This window comes from Micropterus salmoides, unplaced genomic scaffold, assembly GCF_014851395.1.
Source record: "Micropterus salmoides isolate LMB-PRFRI ecotype aquatic unplaced genomic scaffold, ASM1485139v1 Ms_hic_scaffold_6, whole genome shotgun sequence".
NCBI classification, from domain to species: domain Eukaryota; kingdom Metazoa; phylum Chordata; class Actinopteri; order Centrarchiformes; family Centrarchidae; genus Micropterus; species Micropterus salmoides.
Genome location: NW_024044348.1, coordinates 4,447,173 through 4,473,969, shown reverse-complemented (window position 1 = coordinate 4,473,969; position 26,797 = coordinate 4,447,173). Strand labels below are relative to the sequence as shown.

The following is a 26,797-nucleotide window of genomic DNA, read 5'->3' as shown; positions in this document are numbered from 1 at the left end:
GGGGCCAAGTCAACACCTTGAAGGCCTGTTTTGTTTTGAGGCAGGGCGCGTGGTCCTGCTGGAAGAGGCCACTGCCATCAGGGAATATTCCATCACAGGGTGAACAACATGATCTGCGACAAAGCTTAGGAAGGTGGTATGTATCACAGTAACATCCACATGAACGGCAGGACTAAAGGTTCCCCAGCAGGACATTGCTGAAAGCATCACACTGCCTCTGCCGGCTCGCCATCCATGTGAAGAAACGTGATCCATCAGACCAGGTCACCTTCTTCCACTGCTCCAAGGTCCAGTTCTGATGCTCCCATGCAGACACTTTCGGTAGTGGACAGGGGTCAGCGTGGCTGGTCTGAGGCTATGCAGACAACAGACTGCGATGCTCTGTGTGTCCTGACACCTTTCTATCAGATCCAGCAGTGACCTTTTCAGCAGTTTGACCTACAGTAGCTCATCTGTTGGCTCGGACAACACGGACCAGCCGTCACTCCTTACATGCATCAGCGAGCCATGGCTGAACACTGCGGACTGGTGTACTGGAACTTTCCCTTTAGTGAGTCTTCCGAAATGTTTTCTTTAAGGATACATACAGGGTGCAACCAGCCTGCAGAGTGTAAGACAAAGAGCCAGAGGAGAAGCAGGTGACTCATGTTTATCATGCAGCTTTCTTAGAACGGAAGAGAGTAGAATCCAACTGCCCTTTGTTTCCTATGAAGGACAGTCAGAAAAGAAACAAGATATTTTCCCATGAGAACTGCTTTCACCTATTGCTGCAACATAGTAAACCTTTAAGCACCACACAGTGAAACATAGACCTATAATAGTAAGGCATACAAAACAGTAAACACAGGAAAACCTAAAAATTCCAGCTGCAGTTTTGGAGATGTTGTGACTCAGTTGTCCAGCCCTCACAGTCTCAAATCCTCACCCTTACCCATTTTTCCTGCTTCTAACACACCAGCTTTCAGAACAACATGTTGATTTGCTAATATACTGGGATACAAACACAGATATTTGGACCATTTGACAGGGACTCTGGTTTATACTGTGATTGCAGATAAAAGTCAGCATCAGTAACATCCTGATTTCAATCTAAGCACACATTATGTTTTCTGTGAGGCTTTTTGCAGAATTGTTTTCACGTGTCATTATCTTCACATTTTCTATGTAGTGCAGAAAATAGCACGTGTGAGAAGCGATAGAGAAGGAAAAAGAGGAAACAGAGGGGGAACCACCAGATGTTTCTTAGAACAGAACTCACTGTGAACTGAAATGTCTGGTACCTCAGCTGTATATAAAGGCAGCACAGAGCAGGTCTCCATCACAGATCAGCCCTGAACATTGAAGGCTTTTCGTCCGACCCAAAGCTCGTCTGTCTCTGTCGGGGAAACATGAGGACTCTGGTGACCATCCTACTTCTGACTCTCGTCTGCTTCCTGAGTTACAGCTCTGCAGGTCAGTAACTCTGCTGGATTTATCTGTGAGCTGTCGGTCTAAACTGTGTTTAGGAGACAAACTATTAAATGTTTGTGTTTGTGTTCACAGCTCCACTTGCACCAGGAATATCGAATAGGAACGGATGCTGTCTAAAGTCCACTCAGATGCATATTCCTAAGGGAAAGATAACGGACGTGGCGATGACCCCGAGTGACTGTGAACAACAAGCAATTGTGTAAGTATACAAAGAAAATGCAATTAAAGCAATAAATACAGGGCACCTTTAGGGTAAAAGTAAAACAACTTTCTATAAGGATCTAGCTCCTTGTTTAGTTTTAAATTAAATCAAACTTCTTTATATTGTGGGGTTATTTAATAACAACACTTCATATTTTCTAAGGGTTTGTATATAAATCTTTCTGTAGCAGCACAAAGTATCGTCATGTAGTAGACTCGTGTAGTGAGTGAGTAAAATGAACTGTGTGTTTCTTACAGAGTCTCGACTGTGTGCAATAAGAAGTTTTGCATTGACCCCAACTGGATCTGGGCGAAGAATCTGTTGAAAGAATTTGAGAAGTCAACTGCCAACAACTCGCCACCATCTGCCCCCTTCAATGTCACACGGTGTACAGAGAAGGTTTAAAAGTGTGAGGGTGTTGTTCCTTTGAGTATCATAATTGCATGTAGATTATTATGAAATTGGCCCTTCAGCTGATTATTATATATATATATATATATATATATATATATATATATATATAGGTCTAAGTATTTTTGCAGGTTAAAGTTGCTGCCTTTAACTGACAGTGTATATACAGCTGTGTCCTAATTTAATGTTTTCAGTGATTACAGGATTTGAAATGTATGTTTATTATTGCTACACAACGTGTTGCCCCTTTCTTAATAAAAGCTTTAATTTCGTATTTAGTATTCTGCTCTCTTTATTTTGGAGGCTGTGAGTCAAGAGCCAAACTCCTCTTTGAGTCCTGAGTCGAGACACTGAGAGACACTTTCAGGCTGTTTAATATTTAGAAATAACAATATACACTGATCAGCCATTACCTTATGACCACTGAAGTCAATAACACTGATTATCTCTTTACCCTGGCACCAGGCAGTGGGTGGGAGATATCAGGCTGCAGGTGAAGATTGCTGATGTGTTAGAAGCAGGAAAAATGGGCGGTAAAAGAATTTGTGATGAACCAGCAACAGGCTCACGGATGCAGGTGGGGGGTGAAGGCTGGCCCGTGTGATCAAACAGATGAGCTACTGTAGGTCAAACTGCTGAAAAAGTTGATGCTGGTTCTGATAGAAAATGGGAAAAGGTTCAGGAATGATTTGAGGAACATAACATCTAGTTCAAGCTGTTGACTTGACCTCCAAATTATTCAGATCTCAGTCCGACCGAGCGTCTGTGGGATGTGCTGGACAAACAAGTCCGATCCACGGAGGCCCCACCTCTCAACGTACTGCGAGGTACCGCAGCACACCTTCTGAGGTCTAGTGGAGTCCAGGCCTCGACGGGTCAGGGCTGTTTTGGGGGCAAAAGGGGGACCTACACAATATTAGGCAGGTGGTCATAATGTTATGGCTGATCAGTGTTTGTTGTTTAAAAGGGCCACTTTTAAACCACTGCAACTTCTGTGGGAATGATCTAGTGTAATTCTTTCCCTTCTGAATTTGTTTTAGAATATGCATTAATATAATCAACTAGAATGGGTAAAATGTGTGTACTGTGGCTGCCACCGCATCTGTTCAGGTTTGCATTTGGTCAACATGCCAAGAACAGGACTTGAACTCTCAACTTTGAGATTTGAATGCCAAGATTTTAACCACCAGACTATTCAGATACTGAAAGTGTACTGTAAAGAATGTTTTTATCTTTTGTGCTTGTTCTGACGTGTTGAATTGACATCAAATGCCACCAAAGCATCAATAGAGGGCACCTGATCACCACTAATACCTGGCACACGACTGTTTTGCTTGTAAATATATTTTCTGTGATGTCTAGTCCACAGTATGAGACTTAAATAAAGAAACAGCATTTACTATTCCTAAGAAACACTGATGTCCATATCATCAATAATTGCATATTAAAAAGACAGACAGTTTGCAAATGTAACACTAACATCTGTAGAAACCGAACCTTGTGTTAGAAGCCATTAAGTTTAAAAACCATACAGCTGTGTTAATCTTTGAAGCTGTTCAAAGCTGGGACCATAAAAAAGTGTTTATGGTGAAACATTTTGACTTTTTGTTGATGAAAAAGTGCATTTGCTTCCGCTGTGATTTTAGTATTTTTAGTTAGAGCTTGAGTAGCTAAGCATAAAATATACATCACATGTTCACACCCCAAACAGGAAGGAATATTAAGCAAGTTAAAGAATTGGGAAGTTAAGGAGAAGTCAGTCTGCAGTTTCTGTTGCAGTGGATGAGATCTCGACTGTAGGTTTCAATCTAAAAACTAAACCTCCATTGAGGAAGATAAATTAGGTATTTTGACAGAGAAAAGGCTTGTGGCTAATGACATTTAACTTTGGAAATAAATATCTCCTAAACTAAACATCTTTAGCAAAAACATGGTACAACTTAGAAAGATCAACATCTTTTCAGTAGTTTAAAGCTTAGATGCAGCTGCACATATGCCGGAGCAGTAAGCTTTGAAAGTTGAGGAGGTTGGAAGAAAGTCCCATAGAAACCCATTTATTTTAAAATGCATGAAAACGTTCATATGAAATCAATTATTTCAGATATCAACAATGAAAATGTACTAGCATGCATTTCATTAAGAAGATGTACATTTTGCACTGCATGTTCTTAGTTAGCAGAATTAATGAGGCCCTAAAACATACAAATATGTTTTCCAATATTGTAATAATCATTCACTAACATATAAACCCCTCTAACCAGGCTCTTTGCTCTTTAACAAATATCTACTTCTTCCTATCCAGACATTTAGACCAGGATGGACTGGTAATCTGGCCTACCTTCAAATGCCCGGTGGGCTGACATCATTTCAGGGGTAGCTATTCTGAGACTAATATCCCCCATCAAATAATGCTCCCTCTACAGACACAATTTATATTTCACCACTACTTCCTCCATGTGTACTGTAAGGAGATGTGGAGCATGTTGAAATACTATATTAGGCCATCTTTATTTAACATATCAGGGAAAGCATATTCTGATGATGATGATTTTTTGTGTTAGACTTTGCTGACGATCATCCACTGTCCCCCCACAAACAAAATTTCTTCAGACGGCTTTAGTAAGCCTATTAAAATATATTATTGTCTTGTTGTCATTGCCCCAATCTTGTGCAATGTTACGTCTCATGGGCTAAGTGTTTCGTCACACTCCTTATCTGAGCCCTTAAATGGAAGAATGGTGTATTGGTGAGGGGTGTCCATAGACAGGGCCAATTTTTTGTCCCTGTCCAGCCATGATTTGGACTCATGCAGCTGAAAACGGTCAGAAGGCCTAGTTTTAGCAGCAGTTATACATGTGCTGATGTGCATTTTCCGTGTGTTTAATTTGCATGTATATATCCACTAGCAAGGACTGCACAATCAACAGGTATGATTCAATGATTTATTGATGATCGAAATAATATAATCCTATATTATAATCCTATGAAGAGGAAGAAGATCAGGAGGCAGGACAGAGAAAGGGGTGGGGGGGGGGGGGATGCAGGATACGAGAGGGAAGGGGAGGAGTTGGGACGTGTGGGTATTTATGGAAATGCTGGCGATGACCTGGTTGATGTGTGGTCCCGCTCCTGAAACTCTGCTGATTAGCACCACTTAATGCACTTCGTACAATTTTGAGGTACTTGAGTGTTTCCATTTTCATGCTACTTCACTACATGGTGTAGTCATGGACTCAGACCTGAATTTGAGGAGCCACATTAAGACAATTAGAAAGTCAGCATACTCTCACCTGAAGAATATATCAAGGATTAAAGGACTTATGTCTCAGCAGGACCTGGAAAAACTTATTTATCTTCAGTCGACTTGACTACTGTAACAGTGTCCTTACAGGCTCCCTAAGAAATCCATCAGACAGCTGCAGCTGATTCAGAACGCTGCTGTTCCAGTCCTCACTAAGACCAAAAAGGTGGATCACATCACTCCAGTCCTGAGGTCTTTACATTGGCTTCCTGTCTGTCAAAGAATTGATTTCAAAATCCTGCTGTTAGTTTATAAAGCACTAAATGGTTTAGGGCCAAAATACATTTCTGATCTTCTGCTTTGTTATGAACCATCCAGACCTCTCAGGTCGTCTGGGATCAGGTCTGCTTTCTGTCCCCAGAGTCAAAACTAAACAAGGAGAAGCAGCGTTCAGTTATTATGCTCCGTATATCTGGATCAAACTCCCAGATAACTGCAGGTCTGCTGAAACTGTCAGTTCTTTTAAATTAAGACTGAAGACTTTTCTTTTTACCACTGCCTTTAACTAGTAGATTGATAACTTACACTGCACTGTAACTTTTATTATATTTTAATTGTATTTTTTCAATTTCCCTATGTTGCTTTTAAACTTTTTTATATTTCCCTGTTGCTTTTATGTTTTATGTGAAGCACTTTGAATTACCTTGTTGTTGAAATGTGCTTTACAAATAAACTTGCCTTGCCTTACATCTCAGAGGGAAATGATCCCGGTCCACTTTTCTCCTCTCCTGTGCCCACGCTTGTTGTTGCTGTTCTCCATCCATCCTCCAGATGGACTTTTTATTGCTTGGATACGAAATGCATTCAGAGACCAAATATTTCAAAATCCCTGAGCTGTTTTCTCACTCAAACTCAACCAAAACTCGAACCCCTCATTTCATTCCCAGATGACCTCTATGAAGACTTGTGCCAGGTGAGGCAAAGGGGGGGCAAGTGAGGCGCCGTCTCTTCCAGTCACAGGAATTACTAGACAAACATCAAAGAACAAAATCCACTACAGAAGCTGGACCCGAGGAAAGGGAGGCAGTGAGGCCGAGTCCAGAAGGAGGACGTGGAGTTTCACAGTCTCTTCCAGCCACAGAGTGATTTACAGTCTGTTTCTCTGTAGTGCACAACCTGGTTAAAAGTCACAGAGAAAAGAGAAGAAGAGGAAGGAGGACACACCGAGGGAACCACCAGCTGTTTCTTAGAACAGGACTCACTGAGAACAGAAAGGTATGGAGACCTCAGCTGTTTATAAAGGCAGTGTGCTGGATAATCTTTGATTTGTTACAATGCATCTATGTAATTTATGGCATAATGCATAGTGACGCAGGAAACATGAAGCATCTCAGGCTCAGTTTAGCCTCTCTGTGACTCTGAAAGGCCTTTGCAGATACTCCATAGACTCCAGCCAAAAGTTTGACACACAATACAGACTTCTTAGATATTAGAGAGCTGAAAACCAGATGTTTTCTTGTTGCTACTTGTTTGATTTGAGCCAAAACCTTCAAACTGATCAACCACAGCGATGCTCACACTGTGCAAAGCAGAATTCTCGCCAAGATCAATATTGATTGTTCTTGTGGAAACATTTAGTGGAATATTGGTGGAAGTCTCTCCTAATGTGGTAAAAGAGAGACTCTGGACCGGGCGGGGTTTGTCTATATAATGCTTGGATTTTTGAAACTACTTCAGTTCTTTCTGCAGAAATTAACTCTGGTCTTTTTGTGTGAGTTAATAAAAAAGAAGATCTTCAAAAGCTCAGAACTGTCTGCTTCATTTTATTGATTCGGATTTATTCGAATCTTCCAAAAGAAACGCAAAGAAGAGAATTTCTTTTTCAGCTCTTAAAGGCTTTTCATCCGACCTGAAGCTCGTCTGTCTCTGTCGGGGAAACATGAGGACTCTGGTGACCATCCTACTTCTGACTCTCGTCTGCTTCCTGAGTTACAGCTCTGCAGTCAGTAACTCTGCTGGATTTATCTGTGAGCTGTCGGTCTAAACTGTGTTTAGGAGACAAACTATTAAATGTTTGTGTTTGTGTTCACAGATCCAGTTGCAAGGAATGTCGAATAGGAAAGTATGCTGTCTAAAGTCCACTCAGATGCAGGTTCCTAAGGGAAAGATAGCAGACGTGGCGATGACCCGAGTGACTGTGAACAACAAGCAATTGTGTAAGTATACAAAGAAAATGCATTAAAGCAATAAATACAGGGCACCTTTAGGGTAAAAGTAAAACAACTTTCTATAAGGATCTAGCTCCTTGTATAGTGTTAAATTAAATCAAACTTCTTTATATTGTGGGGTTATTTAATACAACGCTTCATATTTTCTAAGGGTTTGTATATAAATCTTTCTGTAGCAGCACAAAGTATCGTCATGTAGTAGACTCGTGTAGTGAGTGAGTAAAATGAACTGTGTGTTTCTTACAGAGTCACGACTGTGTGCAATAAGAAGCTTTGCATTGATCCCAACTGGACCTGGGCGAAGAATCTGTTGAAAGAATTTGAGATATCAACTGCCAACAACTCGCCACCATCTGCCCCCTTCAATGTCGCACCGTGTACATGGAAGGTTTAAAAAAGTGTGAGGGTGTTGTTCCTTTGAGTATCACAACTACATGTAGATTATGTTCTTTATAAACATGCCTGTCACTGTCTGTCAGCCCTGCAGCTGATTAATTAAGGATGATTATACACAAAAATATCTTTGTAGGTTAAAGGTGCTGCTTTTAACTGACACCGTGACCTAAATAATAACTTCTAAAATATCAAAACACACCAGCGGCTTCTAAGATCAGAAACTATCAAGTGTTTAGTGTGCATGACTGAGTCAACATGAAGTGATATTTTATACTCAAATCTCTACAGCTGTGTCCTAATTAAATGTTTTTCAGTGATTACAGGAGGATATTTGAAATGTGTGTTTATTATTGCTACACAAAGTGCTGCCTGTTTCTGAATTAAAGCTTTCATTTTGTATTAAGTGTTCTGCTCTCTTTATTTTGGAGGCCGTGAGTCAAGAGCCAAACTCCTCTTTGAGTCCTGAGTTGAGACACTGAGAGAAACTTTCACGCTGTTCAATATTTATAAATCAGAAATATGTTGTTTAAAAGGCCCCTTTTAAAATACTGCGACTTTTGTGTGAATTCAACACTGACGGAAAGTGACTAATAACTCAAGTACTGTACTTAAGTACAATTTTAAGGTACTTTACTTGAGTATTTCCATTTTCTGCTACTTGATAATTCTACTTACTACATATCAGAGGGAAATGCGGTCCATTTTTCTCGCTCCTGTGCCCACGCAGACCTTGTTGTTCTCCATTTATCCACCAGATGCCCCCCATTTCCAACAATCAGTCCAGCAGTCATTTCCACCTCGACAGTTACCAGTTACTCTGCAGCTTCACATTACAGTTGGTTTGTTTCTTACAATTGCTAAGCCAAATTTCTCTAAACAAGTTAGCTTTTTCAAAATTCTTCACACAGTCAGCTCAGCAGAAATCAATGAACTAACTAAACTAAACTGTGGATCACTTTCTGTTGCTTGGATGTGAAATGCATTCAATGACAGCGCCTTTCAAAATTCATGAGCTGTTTCGTCACTCAAACTCAACCAAAACTCTGTATTGACACACAAAAAAATGCATCAACTCCTAACTGGGACACTGAGCGCCTCATTTTATTTACATTTGACCTCTATGAAGAGGCACAAGGGGGGGCAGGTGAGGCGCCGTCTCTTCCAGTCACAGAGAGGTTTGCAGTCCGACTCAGGGTGGAGTCACTTTTCCTTTTACCTCTACTCTCCATTCAGCAACCCCTCAGAGGAAATCTTGTCCTCATGGAGGTGGGAAGTTTCTGACCAGCAGCCACATGATCAGATTTCCCTCTTGGACACAAGGAGAAGGTGGACGAGGCAGGAGTCAGGCCAAGAACAGGAATTACTAGACAAACATCAAAGAACAAAATCCACTACAGAAGCTGGACCCGAGGAAAGGGAGGCAGGTGAGGCCGAGTCCAGAAGGAGGACGTGGAGTTTCACAGTCTCTTCCAGCCACAGAGTGATTTACAGTCTGTTTCTCTGTAGTGCACAACCTGGTTAAAAGTCACAGAGAAAAGAGAAGAAGAGGAAGGAGGACACACCGAGGGAACCACCAGCTGTTTCTTAGAACAGGACTCACTGAGAACAGAAAGGTATGGAGACCTCAGCTGTTTATAAAGGCAGTGTGCTGGATAATCTTTGATTTGTTACAATGCATCTATGTAATTTATGGCATAATGCATAGTGACGCAGGAAACATGAAGCATCTCAGGGCTCAGTTTAGCCTCTCTGTGACTCTGAAAGGCCTTTGCAGATACTCCATAGACTCCAGCCAAAAGTTTGACACACAATACAGACTTCTTAGATATTAGAGAGCTGAAAACCAGATGTTTTCTTGTTCCTACTTGTTTGATTTGAGCCAAAACCTTCAAACTGATCTACCACAGCGATGCTCACACTGTGCAAAGCAGAATTCTCGCCAAGATCAAAACTGATTGTTCTTGTGGAAACATTTAGTGGAATATTGGTGGAAGTCTCTCCTAATGTGGTAAAAGAGAGACTCTGGACCGGGCGGGGTTTGTCTATATAATGCTTGGATTTTTGAAACTACTTCAGTTCTTTCTGCAGAAATTAACTCAGGTCTTTTTGTGTGAGTTAATAAAAACGAAGATCTTCAAAAGCTCAGAACTGTCTGCTTCATTTTATTGATTCAGATTTATTCGAATCTTCTAAAAGAAACGCAAAGAAGAGAATTTCTTTTTCAGCTCTTAAAGGATTTTCATCCGACCTGAAGCTCGTCTGTCTCTGTCGGGGAAACATGAGGACTCTGGTGACCATCCTACTTCTGACTCTCGTCTGCTTCCTGAGTTACAGCTCTCTCTTTTTTTTTCCTGTTAGTGAAATATAAAGTATCTGATAATGGAAGTACTCAAACACAGTGAAAGTACTTCAAGTTGCAACTCTTTTTAACATTAATTATTTTATTAAATAATCAACAATCAAATTTAATGTCATTAAAAAAACATCAAATGAGAAGTTCACAGTCAAAACCAAACATTTGCTAAATATATTATTATAACAGTTATATATTAATTCACTAACAATTGCTTTAGCAATTTGAAGACTACAGAGGAGGGAGCTGTTCAGTTATTTTGAATATCACACACATCACAGAGTCTAGACCTGCTCTTTTATGGGGATAACTGTGATTTGGCGCTATATAAATAAAATCTAATCAAATTGACCTGATGGTAAAAAAAAGGCTGCTACTGTAAATGGTACAATTTATAGTACTTTTACTTATAGGACTTTATACTTCATTACAACTCAGAGGTAAATATTATACTTCTTACTCCACTACAGTAACAGCTGTAGTTAGAAGTTTTTTTGCAGATTCACATTTTACAAGAAAATAAATATACAGAAGTTCAAAAAAAAAGGGTTCAGTTACAGATTATATTAAACTACATTATACAGAGTAAAGAGCTCTAAAACAACAAACAAACATCTTAGATGTTTATGCATCAGCAGTACAATAGAATACGACTTTTTAACAATTGTTAGTGTAATAATCTAATAATTTAATATACACTCAGTTCAACAGTCCTGCAACAATCCTCCTTCGTGAGGTGTTGACTCAGGTTTCATTTCGGTTTCAGTTTTAGCTGCTTTGAGTCAGTGACCCTTGTGATTCTAACATGTTCAGCATGTGTTGTGTGTTTCTTACAGAGTCACGACTGTGTGTGATATAAAGATTTGTCTTGATCCCAGATGGCCCTGGGCAAAGAATCTGTTGAAAAGTCAACTGCCAACTCGCCACCATCTGCCCCCTCCAGTGTTGCACGGCGTACATGGAAAATTTTGGATGTGTGAGGGTGTTGTTCCTTTGAGTATCATAACTACATGTAGATTATGTTCTTTATAAACATGCCTGTCACTGTCTGTCAGCCCTGCAGCTGATTAATTAATGATGATTATACACAAAAATATCTTTGTAGGTTAAAGGTGCTGCTTTTAACTGACAACGTGACCTAAATAATAACTTCTAAAATATCAAAACACACCAGCGGCTTCTAAGAGCCAAACTCCTCTTTGAGTCCTGAGTTGAGACACTGAGAGACACTTTCAGGCAACCCGCTTACGCTGTTTAAAGGTTGAAAGATTTAGTGGCACCTTGAAATGAGGTTAGAAATTGCAACCAACTGTCTAGTCTACCCAGTTTACTCAAGTACCGTATTTAAGTACAATTTTAAGGTACTTTACTTGAGTATTACCGTTTTCTGCTACTTGATATTTCTACTTCACTACATGTAAGAGGGAAATACTCTGCTTTTTACACCTCCCGGTCCACTTTTCTCTTCTCCTATGCCCATGCAGACCTTTGCTGTTCTCCATCCATCCACCAGATGCCCTCGGACTTTCCCTCATCTGCCCTGCATCTGGCCCTCCTTCCTCGCTCGCCTGTTCTCATTTCCAATAATCAGACCCATAGTACACCAGGTCATTTGCACAGTGACCCGTTACTCTTCAGCTTTAGATTACAGTTTTTTGTTTTTTTTTACAATTGCTAAGCCACATTTCTCTAAACAAGTTCACTTTTTCAAAACTCTACGCACAGAAAAATGTATTTAACAACCATGTCTTTCCCTCAAACTTAATTGGGACGACGAGCCCCTCATTTTATTCCCAGATGACGTCTATGAAAGACTTGAGCCAGGAAAGGGGGCAGGTGAGACGAGAACATTTTCATTTTCATCCAGTCGCAAAGTGGTTAACAGTCCGGCCCAGGATGGAGTCACTTCTCTCTTAGTGTGCTTAGTTACAGGAGTGTTTCTGTAACTAAGCACAGTGAGAGAGGGAAATGGAGGGTGACAGAGGTGTAGGCCCTAATCCTTTCACAGATTACCTCTATAAAAGACTTGTTCCAGGAGAGGAAAGGCGGGCAGGTGAGGCTGAATCCGAAAGGTTTTGCAATTGTACAGGACGACATGGTGTTTCACCCTCTCTTCCAGTCACAGACTTTTTGTGAGCCTTTGCTCTGTGACACAATGAATGCTGGATGTCTGGACACTGACAGACTGACAGGGATGGATCAAATGAAAGAAAAGATCCTTACAAGAGAGGGTAGAAGGTGTGATGTGGATGAGAACTTGTGGCCACATGCAGACGACAGGGTTGACCAGCACTGTTGTATTTCTATATTTGTAGCTCTTCTATCCATGTATGTATATTGAACATGTATGGTTTTGTACTGAATTACTTTCATTTTGAATTTCTCTTTGTAAAAATTTCAGAAAAATCTGATTCAGTTCTGATTCATCGCTGTGACATTTACTGTAAGGCAGCACAACCGGAGTAATAAATAGATATGTGACCTTATTTCTGTTGTAACTGGATCTTGCTTCATGCTAAATAAACACCATAATCTGCTCGTCTGATCAGAGAGTCGTGAGAGAGGTGTTTAACCATGCAACAGAGAGCCACAGAGGGGAAACAAGGAACAGAGTAAGAAGAACAAACACAGAAGCACCGTGCCTCCGCTCACCTCTCCACCCGGATGCAACAGCTGCCTCCACCTGAGTCAGAGGATCGCTGAGCTGGAGGGCCGAGTTTCAACCGTGCACCAGAGCTGCGAGGATGAGCACCGCACTGACTCAATAGTTGCCTTAGCAACATCCAGGCTGGCTGAAAATTACATCACTCTCCCCTGGCTTGGCACTACCACCATCGGAGAGCCAGAAATAGTGAAAGCTCCACCAGTCCCCCTGGAGGATCCCTGGCCCAGCCTGGCCAACATGTTCTCATCTCAGATAGACGTTTTGAGAAAACTGACAAAGCGTCTATATTTGACAAGGTGCCCTTCATCGTCTGTATGCAACACCTTTAGGTTTAGGAAAGGATCATTGTTTTGGTTAGGTTTAGGAAAGGATCATGATTTTTATTAGGTTTTTGAACAGATCCTGGTTTTCGTTAGGTTTAGTTGGGTTTAAATCAGTACATTATCTGATGGTGAATGGGTTCCATTGGAGTTAGGTCTAGAGGCCACCAGCCTGTCGAATATCCTTCTTTAGAGGTTCGCATGTACATATTTTTAAATTGTGATGTTATCTCTATTTAAACATGCAAAAGAATTAAATATATCTTTCCTTCCACTCAGGCGTTGCGGTCACTTACATCGTCCTACCGAAATGAGGTCATATCACAATATGCTGCCATTTAAGAGCTGGAGGGGATGGAAGGAGGGGGTGGAGGGCAAAAATGTTTTCTCACCCACCCTCGCAGTTTCTCTGTAGTGCGAAAAATAGCCCTTGAGACAAGTGACAGAGAAAAGGGAAGAAGAGGAAACGGGGGAACCACCTACTGTTCTTAGAACAGAACTCACCGCCTCAGTTCAAGTGAGGTAGGGACCTTGCTAAAGTTTATGGCCCAGTGATGTTCCCTTGAATTTCACACCACAGTCCAACAGAGTCCTCTTCCTTGGATGACATACGCCATGATGAGGGATATACCACGCCATGCCTCTGCCAGGATCCTGCTGCTGTTTTGTAGGTTTTCTTTGCATAACCTAAACTAATCATCTCGTTACGGAACGTTGTGAACTCATGAAACTGTTGCTCAGGAACTTCACCTCAGAGATATTTAAATATGTATAGGATATATAAAAGTTTCCTAAGGTTCTCAGTCATCCAGGTCATAGTTATCCAAGGAAGGTTAAAAATCAAGGGCAACTTTGAGATACTCAAAGACATTTCGCCTCTCATCCAGAACTGAAGAAGCCTCTCGAAACACAGTATGTACAGGGGCATCTAAGAAAATTAGAATATTGTGAGAACATTTTTTTTTGTTGTTATTTAAGTCAAAAAGTGAGAATTTCATATATTCTAGATTCATTACATACAAAGTGAAATAGTTCTAGATCTTCTTTGTTTTAATTTAGTTGATTACGGCTTATTAACTCATTCACCGGTAGTGTTGTAGTACTCCAGACTGGTCTTAAGACCACTTTTTGATGGTCTTGGTCTCGTCTCGGACTCGACCGCATTTGTACTCAGTCTTGTCTCGGTCTCGGACATTGAGGACTCAGGATTTTATTTCAAGACCATATGGGAATATCAATAAATTGCTTTTGCATTGTCTGATTTATTTGTTAAAATCCTAACTTTGACTGGATGTAAAACGTATTGCTTCAAATGCAACCAATAACCCTAATTAAACATATATTGTTACCATTAACGACTGTCACCCCTCCCTGCGGTGCTTACGTTGATTTCAGCTCTTAGTGTTTGTATGTGGGTGTTTTAATGGGAACAGAAGATCAATTTGAGAAGAACCTGTGATCTCGTTCCACATTTTATTGTATGTCATGTAATGTGGGGAACTGGTCTTGGACTTGACTCGGTCTGGCCCTCCCTCGGTCTTGGTCTTGACTTGGTCTCGGTTTGGGCGGTCTTGACTACAACACTACTCACTGGCTCATTAACAAGGCCGTCCGTCTCTGACACTCCCTCCTTCCCTCTCAAATACTGTATATCTTTGCACATGTAAAAATGATTTCATTTCACATCATTGCACATACCTGGTATATTGCACATATTTGTTGCGTGTTAAGTGTTAATCGTTATTCTTTTATATTTTGTCAATTTATATATTTACATCATCTATCTGTTCCACATTTATATATTTCTACATTTATTTATGTCAACTCTGCTCGTCAGCTTGTGGAAATCAAAAATCCATATCTCAAAATATTACAATAAAGACTAAAACAGAAATGCCGACCTGAGAAGAGCCTTCAATCTCTCAGTCTGGTTCAGTGCACACAACCACAATCATGGCGAAGACCCCTGTCCTAACAGCGGTCCAGAATATATTTACTGACCCCCGTCCACAAGGAGGGGAAGCCACAGAAGGTCACTGCTGAAAGTGCCGGCTGTTCACAGAGTGCTGGATCAAAGCATATTCACGGAAACTTTATTGGAAAGTTAAAGTGTGGTAGGAGAAGGTGCACAAGCAACAGAGATGATCGCAGCCTTGAGAGGATTGTCAAGCAAAGAACTTTGAGAAGCTTCACAAGAAGTGGACTGAGGCTGGAGTCATCAAGAGCCACCAGGCACAGACATGAAATCCAAGCGTCACATTGTCAAGCCACCCCTGAACCAGAGACAACGTCAGAAGCGTCTCACCTGGGCTTAAAAGAACTGGACCGTTGCTCAGTGGTTTCTGGGATGCACCTGTATATATACTGTATGTGTGTGAAGGTTGTCAGTCATCCAGGTTATAGTTATCCAAGGAAGGTAGGAAACCTTTTGAAACTCTATTAGTTTCTTCAATCTAGGCCCTTAAATTTTAATCTACATTTGATATATATATATTTATCATTATATATACTGTATCTATATGTGTGTAGTTTTTTTCTCAGAAACCTATTGAATAAGCATCTTTAGAGGTTCATACACATATTTTTTTATTGTCCCTATACAGACATGCAAAAGAGTGAAATGCATCTTCCATTACCCATGAGGTCACTAAACTCGTCTTACTAAAAATAGGAGATCTTATCATGTCTTATCATCACATCATTGCCATCTGCAGGAGGTATGAAAGAATGCGGGGGGGGGGGGGGGGGGGGGGACAAAAATGCGCTCAAGGGCAGTAAATAGCTTGTGTAACAAGTGACGTAGAAAAGAGAAGCAGAGGAAACAGAGGGGGAACCACCAGATGTTCCTTAGAACAGAACTCACTGTGAACAGTATGGTGATCTCAGCTGTATATAACGGCAGCACAGAGCAGGTCTCCAGCACAGATCAGCCCTGAACATTGAAGGCTTTTCATCTCGTCTGTCTCTGTTGGGGAAACATGAGGACTCTGGTGACCATCCTACTTCTGACTCTCGTCTGCTTCCTGAGTTACAGCTCTGCAGGTCAGTAACTCTGCTGGATTTATCTGTGAGCTGTCGGTCTAAACTGTGTTTAGGAGACAAACTATTAAATGTTTGTGTTTGTGTTCACAGTTGGAGTTGCAGCAAGTATCTTGATGAAGAAAATATGCTGTCCAAACTCCACTCAGATGTATATTCCTAAGGGAAAGATAACAGACGTGGCGATGACCCCGAGTGACTGTGAACAACAAGCAATTGTGTAAGTATACAAAGACGCTGAATTAGATTGTTCATGTTATTCACATGTAGCCCTTTGTTTGCTAAAGCAACAACAACGCAATTTAAAGTGCTTTACATAAAAAATAAAAGCAACACAGGGTAATATAAAAAGACATTTAAATAAATTTCAAAAGTGTTAAATAGAAAACAAAAACAAGACAAGTGGAAGTGCAGTAAAAAGTAAAATGATTGCAGTGTGAGATATTAACGCCTAACATATGTTTTTAAATTTAACAAAAAAGGCAGCGGTAAAAAGAAAAGTTAGAGAGTTTCAGCAGACCTGCAGTTTTCTGGGAGTTTGTTCCAGATATATAGTGCATCAAAACTGAACGCAAGTTTAGTATTGACTCTGGGACAGGAAGCAGACCTGATCCCAGACGGCCTGAGAGGTCTGGATGGTTCTTAACGTAGCAGAAGATCAGAAATGCATATTGGCCCTAAACCATTCAGCAAACCAGCAGCAGTAACTGTAACCCTTTACTGGTTAAATTCGACTTTAATTTTCCTTTTAAGTGTATTTTAATTCTTTGGTTTTTAACTGTTGTTAACTTGTTTTAACCTGATGGTTTTATGACTGTCTGTTTTGTTTTTTCTACCCTTGTGAAGCAGATTATAAGATGAGTTTTCAAAAGTTTAAAAACAAAGATCATAATTATTTTCAAATCAATTCTACAACAGACAGGAAGCCAGTTTAAAGACCTCAGAACTGGAGTGATATGACCCACTTTGTTGGTTTTAGTGAGGACTCAAGCAGCAAAGTTCTGCATCAGCTGCGTCCTTAAACCCTTGACATGTTCTTCAGGTGACAGCTGGCATTGTCGAGATATCTGGCTTCGTTTTAAACATTACAGACTAAAGCTGAGCGCAAAAAGTACAATATTTCCGTTTAGTGAAATAAAAGGTTGCTGATAATGGAAGTACTCAAATACAATGACAGTACTTCAATACTTTCTTAAGTATTTATAAAATAAGCATCCTTAAAAACTGCAGTGCGAAGCTCACAGCCAAAACTAAACATTTAATAATATTATTATTATAATACTTAAAAAACTTAATTCACTAACAAATTCAACTTCAAGTTTCCAAAAGTTACTTAGCAGATTTAAATTTTCATATTAAAACATGATGCGTTGCAGATTAACATTGTGTATTTGTGATTCTGACGATGTGCAACGTGTGTTGCAATTAAAGCAATAACTACAGGGCACCTTTAGGGTAAAAGTAAAACAACTTTCTATAAGGATCTAGCTCCTTGTATAGTTTTAAATTAAATCAAACTTCTTTATATTGTGGGGTTATTTAATAACGCTTCATATTTTCTAAGGGTTTGTATATAAATCTTTCTGTAGCAGCACAAAGTATCGTCATGTAGTAGACTCGTGTAGTGAGTGAGTAAAATGAACTGTGTGTTTCTTACAGAGTCACGACTGTGTGCAATAAGAAGTTTTGCATTGATCCCAACTGGACCTGGGCGAAGAATCTGTTGAAAGAATTTGAGATATCAACTGCCAACAACTCGCCACCATCTGCCCCCTTCAATGTCACACGGTGTACATGGAAGGTTTAAAAAAGTGTGAGGGTGTTGTTCCTTTGAGTGTCACAATTACATGTATATTATGTTCTTTATAAACATGTCTGCCAGCCAACAGCAGATTAATTAATGATGACTATAAACAGAAGTATCTTTAACTGACACTGTGGTCTTGGAAAGTTTAAAGTAAAAATGTGAAAACTCATCTTAAAAGGCCTGAACTAATGTATTACTGTGTTTGCCTGAGTTTATATGAATTGATTTTCTATACTCAAATATGTACAGCGTCATCCAAACTTAATGTTTCAGTCATTACAGGAGAACATTTGAAATGAATGTTTGTTTTTGCTACACAAAGTGCTGACCCTTTCTAAATAAAAGCTTTAGTTTTGTATTTAGTGTTCTGCTCTCTTTATTTTGAAGGCCGTGAGTCAAGAGCATAAAGGCTGTTAATATTTACAATAAACTATATATAGTATAAAATGGGAATTACGTCTGAGGTTGAATTCCCCAGTGTGGGAAGTCTATCTTAAGGACAATTTTGAGGTACTTCACTTGAGTACTTCCATTTTCTGCTACTTTATATTTCAATTCCAATACAATTCAGATGGACATTGTGTACTTTTTACTTCACAACATGTATTTAATAACTTAAGTTACTTTGCAGATTCAGATTAATAATATAAAATATAACCAACAATCAAATGATGATGTTTAATCATTGGTTAAGTTTAGACTTTATTGATTCCCAGGCTACACAGCAATATATAAAGAGGCAATTAAAATTATCTTCACCTTTAAAAACTGCAACATTAAGTGAAGAACACAACAATAATTATACATCAGCAATATGATAATACATTTTATACATTAGTCTGAAAGGGGCCAGTCTGCTCAATGAGTACTTTTACTTTTGAATGTTGATGTAAGTGAACTTCTGTGTTGAGCTTGCAGAAATATAACATTAGTTCATTCTGGTAGTATTTAAATAGTTGCATTAAAATCATCTAATAATGGTAATAATATTAGTGGGTGTTGCTGTTAAAGTTGCTGAGATGCTGTGATATATTTCACATGTTTTTATTTTTTTATTTTAATGTGCAACAAGTATAATGATTGCAGCAGGTTTGCACCACGAGTGATTTGACTTGTTTTGATATTCGATTTAAGCTTTCAAGGTCAATTAACGGACCTTTAGGTCTCAAAGATGCATTGATTGATTTTTTGGTAGATAAAACCAAAAACACAGAAAAACAAAATATTGTTAAAAATTGTTTGAACTTAGTCATAAAGTTTGCTCACATTATCATTCTGGCCAGACACTTAGGCCCGGTGTGACCTAAATTCCAAATGTAAGCCGCTTTGGATAAAAGCTAAATGAGTAAATGTGAAGGTGATACTCACTCGTGGACTTCCTTATGATGTCACGCTCCACCATTCAACTTCTCAGGCGGCGACGTGCGGAGGACGAAACCCTTGGCTTTGCAACAGTCCAGCGTGCGGCGGGAGAAGATCGACCCAGCCAACAAGGAGACCAGATGACTCGAGTCAACAGCTGTTTCTCGGTCTGCGTTCTGTACTTGTGTTCTTTTGGACTTGTGAAACGTCATCAGTCGCAGCTCAAGTATAGTGAAACACCAGGATGTTTTCTCGCTCTGCCCGTTTTACCGAGCCTGCATCGGTGGTGACTTGTGTGGACCAAGTATTAGGGATGCACCCAAATGAAATTTCTTGGCCGAAGCCGAAACCAAATATAATGAAAGAATTTGCCGAATACCCAACAAGTACATTCACATTTTTGCCCTTTGGTCAAAATGTGCTTTTTACTCAGTGTTTCACACAGGATTTGCAGAGACTATGGTGCTCGGGTGCGCTAAATTCATCAAGTCCGACCCAGTTTGATAAATAATGTTGTACTGACATTGATTTGACGTTTTTGGAGATCCCGCTGCTGTCCCAATTGCTGTATGACGGACTGTGGCCACCTGTTCATGGGAGTTTGTACTCCCGAGCCGAGCTTGCCAAGTCCGAGCTTCCAAGTACAGAAGCCCAAACTTGGCGAACTCGGTATTGAGAAACAGTCAATGTCAATGTCCTGCAAGCCCAAGTCAGAACTTACCTGGCGCAGAACACTCAAGAGTCAGAATCAAACTCTTCTCACTGCCTTCGCTGTTGAAGTTGGCCGTTTTCACATTGTCAGGTGAGTCATTTTCATACAAGTAGTGTGAAAGCACACATGGAAACACATGCGTCTTAGAGTCACCCATCTGGAACCCATCTGTCGCCCCACAACACGGCCCACCATCACACCTCAAACAAGGTGTTCTTTCATAAGCCCCACAGTCACGGCATGCTTCAGTTTAACAGTTCTCACCTTTTAAGTGACCTCATTTCCGCCCCATTTCTCCACAGAGGCCAACATTTGCAACAAATTCTTCTCCTCTGCAGTCTGACATGCAAGAGACGCATTTTCCCAGAAACCCCCTGAATACGTCAGTACTTAAATGAGATGCTTGATTTCATTGCTGCCAAGAATGAGGTCGTGACATTGACCTTCCATGATGAGCAAGGGGACAGACGTTTGACAATCGCAACTGATGTAGGAGAGACGGATTTCGACCTGAACCAACATGGAAAGCGGTTCAACAGCATCGTGGATCAACACGTCGGTATAGGGAAGGTCAGCGGTAGCAGATGGGCTGGGTATTTTGAAATATCGCCATAGGGAAGTTTTCCGGCTGACGCACAGAACTGTGAGTAAATGTATTCAAGGTCTTCATCTTGATCTTGTTGGGGACATGTCATCTGGCTCTCCACCAGTCCCCTGCTCACGTGGGCCAGTTAGTTTCCTGAAGATGGGGAACACCAGGCTCTAACGGGGGAAGGGGGGCAGGGCAAGTCACGACTTGATGTCCAGCAGCATGACAGCAGAAGCAAAGATGTTCAAGCCTACAGTGAGACCATAGGTGTCATTTACACCACATATTTTTAGATTTCTGAATTGTCACCTACCAGCTGATTTTTTCCTTTTATATAAATAAATTGGAGCAGAAAATGTCTCTAGAATGCAGAAAATGAAGTGTTTAAAGCTCAAGATTTTCCCCTAGACCCTGCGCTCGTATATTTCAGCACTTCATATTTCTTCAAAATACTGTTAAAAATCTTCTCATCTCGTTCTCGTGCGTCGTCACGTCTCCTGATATGAGCGAGACACAGGGCCTTTCTCATTTCCCAAATTTGTGCCTCCTCGATCCTCGAGGTGCATTTTAGGGCTTGAGATGTCCTTCAAGATGGCGCGCTGAGATTGATTTCTGGGTCACAGGCTCGAGCCATCGAGGAGGCGAGGAGGCACAAATTTGGGAAATGAGAAAGGCCCACAGTGTCATGGTCAACACCGAGGGCGTTGAAGTTGGGGGAGAAGTGGGACTGATTACCCAGGGCCCCAATGGGGGAAGGTCCCTTGAAAAGCCTGGAATGAAAAGTTTGTTTTTGTTCGCATCGTTTTTATTTTTAAGCACGTAGTTTCATAAGTACATTAAAACTGGCTGAATAAATCGGTTGAGAGAATGAACTTTGTTTAATATAAAAAATAGTGGAGGCTCTGCGGCCCGTCTCATCACTTACTACTAGGATTCATCTCTAAACGGTCTAATCGAGCAGAGTGACGGCTGATGCTGGAGCATCAACATGCCTCGTGACAGTTACGTCTGTCCCCAAGAAAGAGAAATCAAGGTACCAAAAAAGAAAAGAAAGAAAGCAAAGCGAAGGAAAACAGTTGCCAACTAATTTCATTCCAAAGAAAGCTGAGCACAATCACAAGTAGCAGGTTAAAGAACGGTTAAAATCTCACACTGATTGAACCAATCTACTGTGCAGTAACAGTAATTAACGTAATTAAATAGCCTTCTTTGGACCTGCAACTTATCTAATAGAGAAATTAATTATACATTGTATTACTTTATCACACATTTACATGAGCAACTGCGTAACATTTAAGTCACAGCCTACAGAAGACACTCAGTCTGGCTTCAGTAAGATTCCCCCCATGCAGCTTTGTGTCTAAACGCTAATATCACAGTAATTTTTGTTCAACAGAGACAAAATGAAAGAAGAAAATATGGGGAGGGAAGGAAGAGGTGGTAGGACAAGAACAAGTCATTGTTGGACTTATCAATGTTTCCATTGTTTCTGGTTTGAGCGAAAGTAATTGTGCCAGCAACAGTGTTTAATAAGTTCAGCAGAGATACAATAGATAGAGGCTCTTCAAAACACTCCATCTGTGTCTTCATAACAACAGATGTCAGTGTGATGAGAGTTTGCTCGGTTTCAAATTCATCAGTGGACAAACTTGCAAACAAATTCATAAATGTTCCATTTAGCATGAAATAATAAAAAATGTAATGAAAGGCGACATTTAGTTTTTTATTATTATCATACCAGATGAATGAAAACACAGACTAATTAGTGATATTGGTGTCCCATAATCTGAAGACGTAGATAATAGTATGAAAACACTGCAGTGGTGGAAGTAGATACAGTATCTCACAAAAGTGAATCCACCCCTCACATCTTTGTAAATATGTGATTAAATCTTTTCATGTGACGACACTGAAGAAATGACTCTTTGCTCCAGTGTAAAGTAGTGAGTGTACAGTAACAGTGTAAATTTGCTGTCTCCTCAAAATAACACATCACACAGCCATTAATGTCTAAACCGCTGGCAACAAAAGTGAGGACACCCCTAAGTGAAAATGTCAAAATTGGGCCCAATCAGCCATTTTCCCTCCCTGGTGTCATGTGACTCGTTGGTGTTACAAGGTCTCAGGTGTGAACGGGGAGCAGGTGTGTTAAATTTGGTGTCGTCGCTCTCACACTCCCTCATGCTGCTCACTGGAAGTTCAACATGGCACCTCATGGAAAATAACTCTCTGAGGACCTGAAAAAAAGAACAGTTGCTCTACATAAAGATGGCCGAGGCAGTAAGTAGACTGCCACGACCCTGAAGCTGAGCTGCAGCACGGTGGCCGAGACCATACAGCGGTTCAACAGGACAGGTTCCACTCAGAAAGGCCTCGCCATGGTCGACCAAAAAGTGCACGTGCTCAGCGTCATATCCAGAGGTTGTCTTTGGGAAATAGGCGTCTGAGTGCTGCCAGCGTTGCTGCAGAGGTTGAAGGGGTGAGGGGGGTCAGCCTGTCAGGGGTCAGACCAGACGCCGCACACTGCATCAAACTGGTCTGCATGGCTGTCCCCAGAAGGAAGCCTCTTCTAAAGATGCTGCACAAGAAAGCCTGCAAACATTTTGCTGAAGACAAGCAGACTAAGGACATGGATTACTGGAACCATGTCCTGTGGTCTGATGAGACCAAGATAAACTGATGGTGTTTTCTGCAAAGCACTTTGAATTGCCGTGATGCTGAAATGTGCTATACAGATTAACTAAAGTGGTTCTAGTGCCTAAACCTAACCAAACTGCAACGTTTGACGGTAAACACTAGTTTTATGATGAAAGTGTAACCGGACGTTGCATATTTATTACTGCTAACTTGACCGAGGGGCCCTACACGTGAAAAAACTATGCTAAAGGGGAACCCAGGATGACCCAAAGGGGTCTTGATCAAGACTTACAGTTTGTGACGAGTTGGGAGTGACAATGTCTTGAAGTATAAAGTAGCATGAAATGTAAACACTCAAGGAAGTAAAGTACCTTGTATTTGTAATGCAAAGACAGTGAAGAAGAAGATGAGTGCACGCTAGAAAACGTGGAAACAATGTAAGTTTCAAACATTTTAAGAAGGAAATGCATTCAGCACATCTGTTAGAACTCGAGGAAACAGAGTGAGTTTTGGTCAGTAGCACTGAATGAAAACACAACTTTAGTTTGTTTACAAGAAAACGCAGTAACATTGACAGGATCTAATTTATAAACAGCTCTGAGTGGCTGATTGTCACTAGTTAGTAGTGTAAAACTAAGAACACCATCTAACCCACCAGGTCCTTCAATCAAAAGCTCAGCAGTCACTAACATCTGGTTCGAAAGCTCTTCCAACTTTCTCCCTCGGTATATTAACCTTTACTTTTCTACGGTATTTTCCCTTTTGGGTTCCTTAAATAATTAATATAGCAGCATATGGTCTGATATGGTCAGAGTGTGAGGTTTTGTTTGTCAGGACAACTTACAAACTTTCATGCAAAGTATCCCCTGAGGAAGTTAAAAATACAAGCAAAAGCATAAAAGAGTTTATTTAATATTAAAAATGACTGGAAGTTTGACAAACAGCGACACTAGATGAGCTACAAGATGTTTGAGTGGAGGATGAAATTAATTTGCACATTAAAGGACCGTTAAAAACACACGCGTTCAACACAGCTGCTCACAAATCATCTGTCTTCCTGTCCAGGCAGCCACTAATTTCCACTAAAAAAATCAACATGACACATGTGCTGTGTGATCTACCACAGTGAAGATTTAGTCACTTTTTATTTGCTGTGTCTCAATTCGTGCCCTTCCAGTGCACTATTAGAACCCGGATGGTGCACTTATAATGGTCAAAGAGTGTGGAAAGCCAAGATAGCGACAGAGGAAGCTGCAACGGTTGCAGTCATAAAAGTTTTTTTTTAGTAATTTCTAATATAATTGCATTGAAGTCAACTGAGCAAACAACCCGGGGCGACAATCACATGCAAATGTTTGCGATAATGAGCCACCTGGTTACAATTTACCCCTAAAAAGAAGGAGAAGAAGCAGTCAGATGTTGCGATTGTCATTTCTGTTAAGTGCACCACATCCGTGTTCGATTTGAGACAACACCACTCTGTAGCACTACACAAATAAGTACACAGTGTATTGCATGTTAGTGTACTAACGGAAGTATGCGAATAGAGACACAGCTATGGTCTCAAGTTGCAAGTTAAAGCTCTTCTTCAAGGTGCATTTAAGGTCACTCCAACATCCAAAATGTGAGAGTTGGTTACATGAACACACCACAGGACAAACAATAAGCAAACAATGAAGCTATGGACAGGATAAAGTGAACGTCTCTCGTCTGTGCTCCTATTATTTGTCGACTTGATACAAAGAAGAATTGTATTTATTTATCTGTAGTAACATCGGCCCTTAGATTAATGTTTTATACTGTCGATGGCTGACTACTGATACCTTCGTCATTTGATTGGTGTCTTACGAACTAAAATATCTTACTTAACGTGCAACAGGTAGTTCAGCCGCAGCGTCACCTGATGCTTAGCCCTGTCTGTGATTTGAGCTCTCCTTATATCGGCTGCTCCGACATGAATCGCAGAGTAACGTAGAGTTTTAACAGTCTGGTTATTTAACGTCACGACAACTGGACCCGTGAAAGAGAGACAGCTAACGTTAGCTAGAACCCCTCGTTTTCTATAAAGCAGAACGAACACATGTACGAAAACACCTAAAAGTTAACACAATCAAGCTAGGCTAAGCTGAATGGGGCACGTACATAACAACACGATACTCCAAATATTTGATAATTGTAAAGGGACAGATGTATAAAAACGCTAACAGCTGACAGCTTATGCTGTGTGAGCTTGTTGAAAAAGCTTTTTATCAACATCCGAAGGCTAAACAGCATGACAGTCTCCTATCAACGCTGGCAAACACCCATATATATATCCAATATTTATATATTGCACATATTAGCCTGATATATACTGTGTGTGTGTGTATATATATATATATATATAACCGCTTTTTTTTAAGTAGAAAAATGTGCACAATAGCTGCAGCAACATCAGGGGAGAGCAGGCAGAGTTGAGCCAGTTTTTTTTTTCTTTAGGCGTCTTTAAAGTGAGGACAACAATAATTTCTCCAACTAAAAAAATTTACAAATATTTCAGGATGTGGCGCATCGATGGGAATAATCACTTTGGATCTAAAGTAAACAGTTTTTAAAATATGACCTTCCAAAACAAAGTGGTAGAAGATAAGTTGAGCCACATGGGGGTCAGGGACGTCAATGTAATTTAGGGATGCACTGAAAGCCGAAACTGAATACAATGAAAAAATTTGCCAAATACTTAATACCGAACAAGTTCATTCCCATTTATTTTGCCTATTTATTTTTTTTTACCACTGCATAAATTAAATAGTCAAAATGAGCTTTCCCCTCAGTGTTTCCCACAGGATGTGGGGAGACTATGGTGGGGGGGTCCGGGGCCCGAGAGGGTCCGGTAAAGTAAATTACATGTGTCCATTTACTTACTTTTTGTGAATATAATCCAATTAATCCTATTTCCATCCTCTACAGACGCCTTATTTAGAAAACCCGACATTGTCACATGTGTTTCCTCCTCGCGCTAAATTCACCCAGTCCGACCCAGTTTGACAAATAATATTGTATGTGGTTCTCGTGCGGCGTAACATGAAGACTTCACAGCCTCTCTTCAGGTAGCTGCACTTGTCTTTGTAAAGAGACAAACTGACAGGATAAAGTCTCTAACCTGCCTGTCAGCTCGCTCTGGGCCGCTTCACTTTACCATAAAGGCTTGAATACGTGTGCACTCCAAATTTAGGTGCGGCTAGCTTAATTGCCTTCTCACAAACGAGTGACAGAGACACTCAAAGCAGTTATTTTCTAAGAAGTCAGCCACAGATTGAGTGGATGTTCTCGGAGACAATTCAGCAGAATTCCACACTGCCGACATGTCAGCCTAATTGTTCGGT

At 40.5% G+C, this 26,797-nt stretch overlaps 1 protein-coding gene and 1 long non-coding RNA gene across 4 annotated transcripts; both read left to right on the top strand.

Annotated features, from left to right (window-relative positions):
- The first annotated feature begins 288 nt into the window (after positions 1-288).
- LOC119890662 (C-C motif chemokine 7-like) lies at positions 289-18,490 on the top strand. Of its 3 annotated transcripts, none has more exons than XM_038702024.1 (4): positions 289-1,452; positions 1,543-1,669; positions 1,930-2,071; positions 18,127-18,490. In XM_038702024.1, the coding sequence occupies exons 1-4, from the start codon at positions 1,389-1,391 to the stop codon at positions 18,130-18,132; spliced, it is 339 nt and encodes a 112-aa protein (XP_038557952.1). In that variant the 5' UTR covers positions 289-1,388; the 3' UTR covers positions 18,133-18,490. The 3 variants fall into 3 exon arrangements, with proteins under 3 accessions (XP_038557952.1, XP_038557950.1, XP_038557951.1); XM_038702023.1 differs by lacking the exon at positions 18,127-18,490 and adding an exon at positions 7,941-8,351 and having other exon boundaries at positions 912-1,452; XM_038702022.1 differs by lacking the exons at positions 1,930-2,071; positions 18,127-18,490 and adding an exon at positions 7,799-8,351 and having other exon boundaries at positions 295-1,452.
- Positions 9,184-10,307, top strand: LOC119890663. The gene is made up of 3 exons (XR_005442270.1): positions 9,184-9,372; positions 9,455-9,561; positions 10,174-10,307. It is a non-coding gene; the product is annotated as an uncharacterized LOC119890663 (long non-coding RNA).
- Positions 18,491-26,797: the final 8,307 nt, after the last annotated feature.

Coding starts and splice junctions, on each gene's coding strand:
- LOC119890662 (XM_038702024.1), top strand. CDS start 1,389: ATGAGGACTCTGGTGACCATCCTACTTCTGACTCTCGTCTGCTTCCTG. Junction 1,453..1,542: donor CCTGAGTTACAGCTCTGCAG/GTCAGTAACTCT, acceptor TTGTGTTCACAG/CTCCACTTGCACCAGGAATA. Junction 1,670..1,929: donor TGTGAACAACAAGCAATTGT/GTAAGTATACAA, acceptor TGTTTCTTACAG/AGTCTCGACTGTGTGCAATA.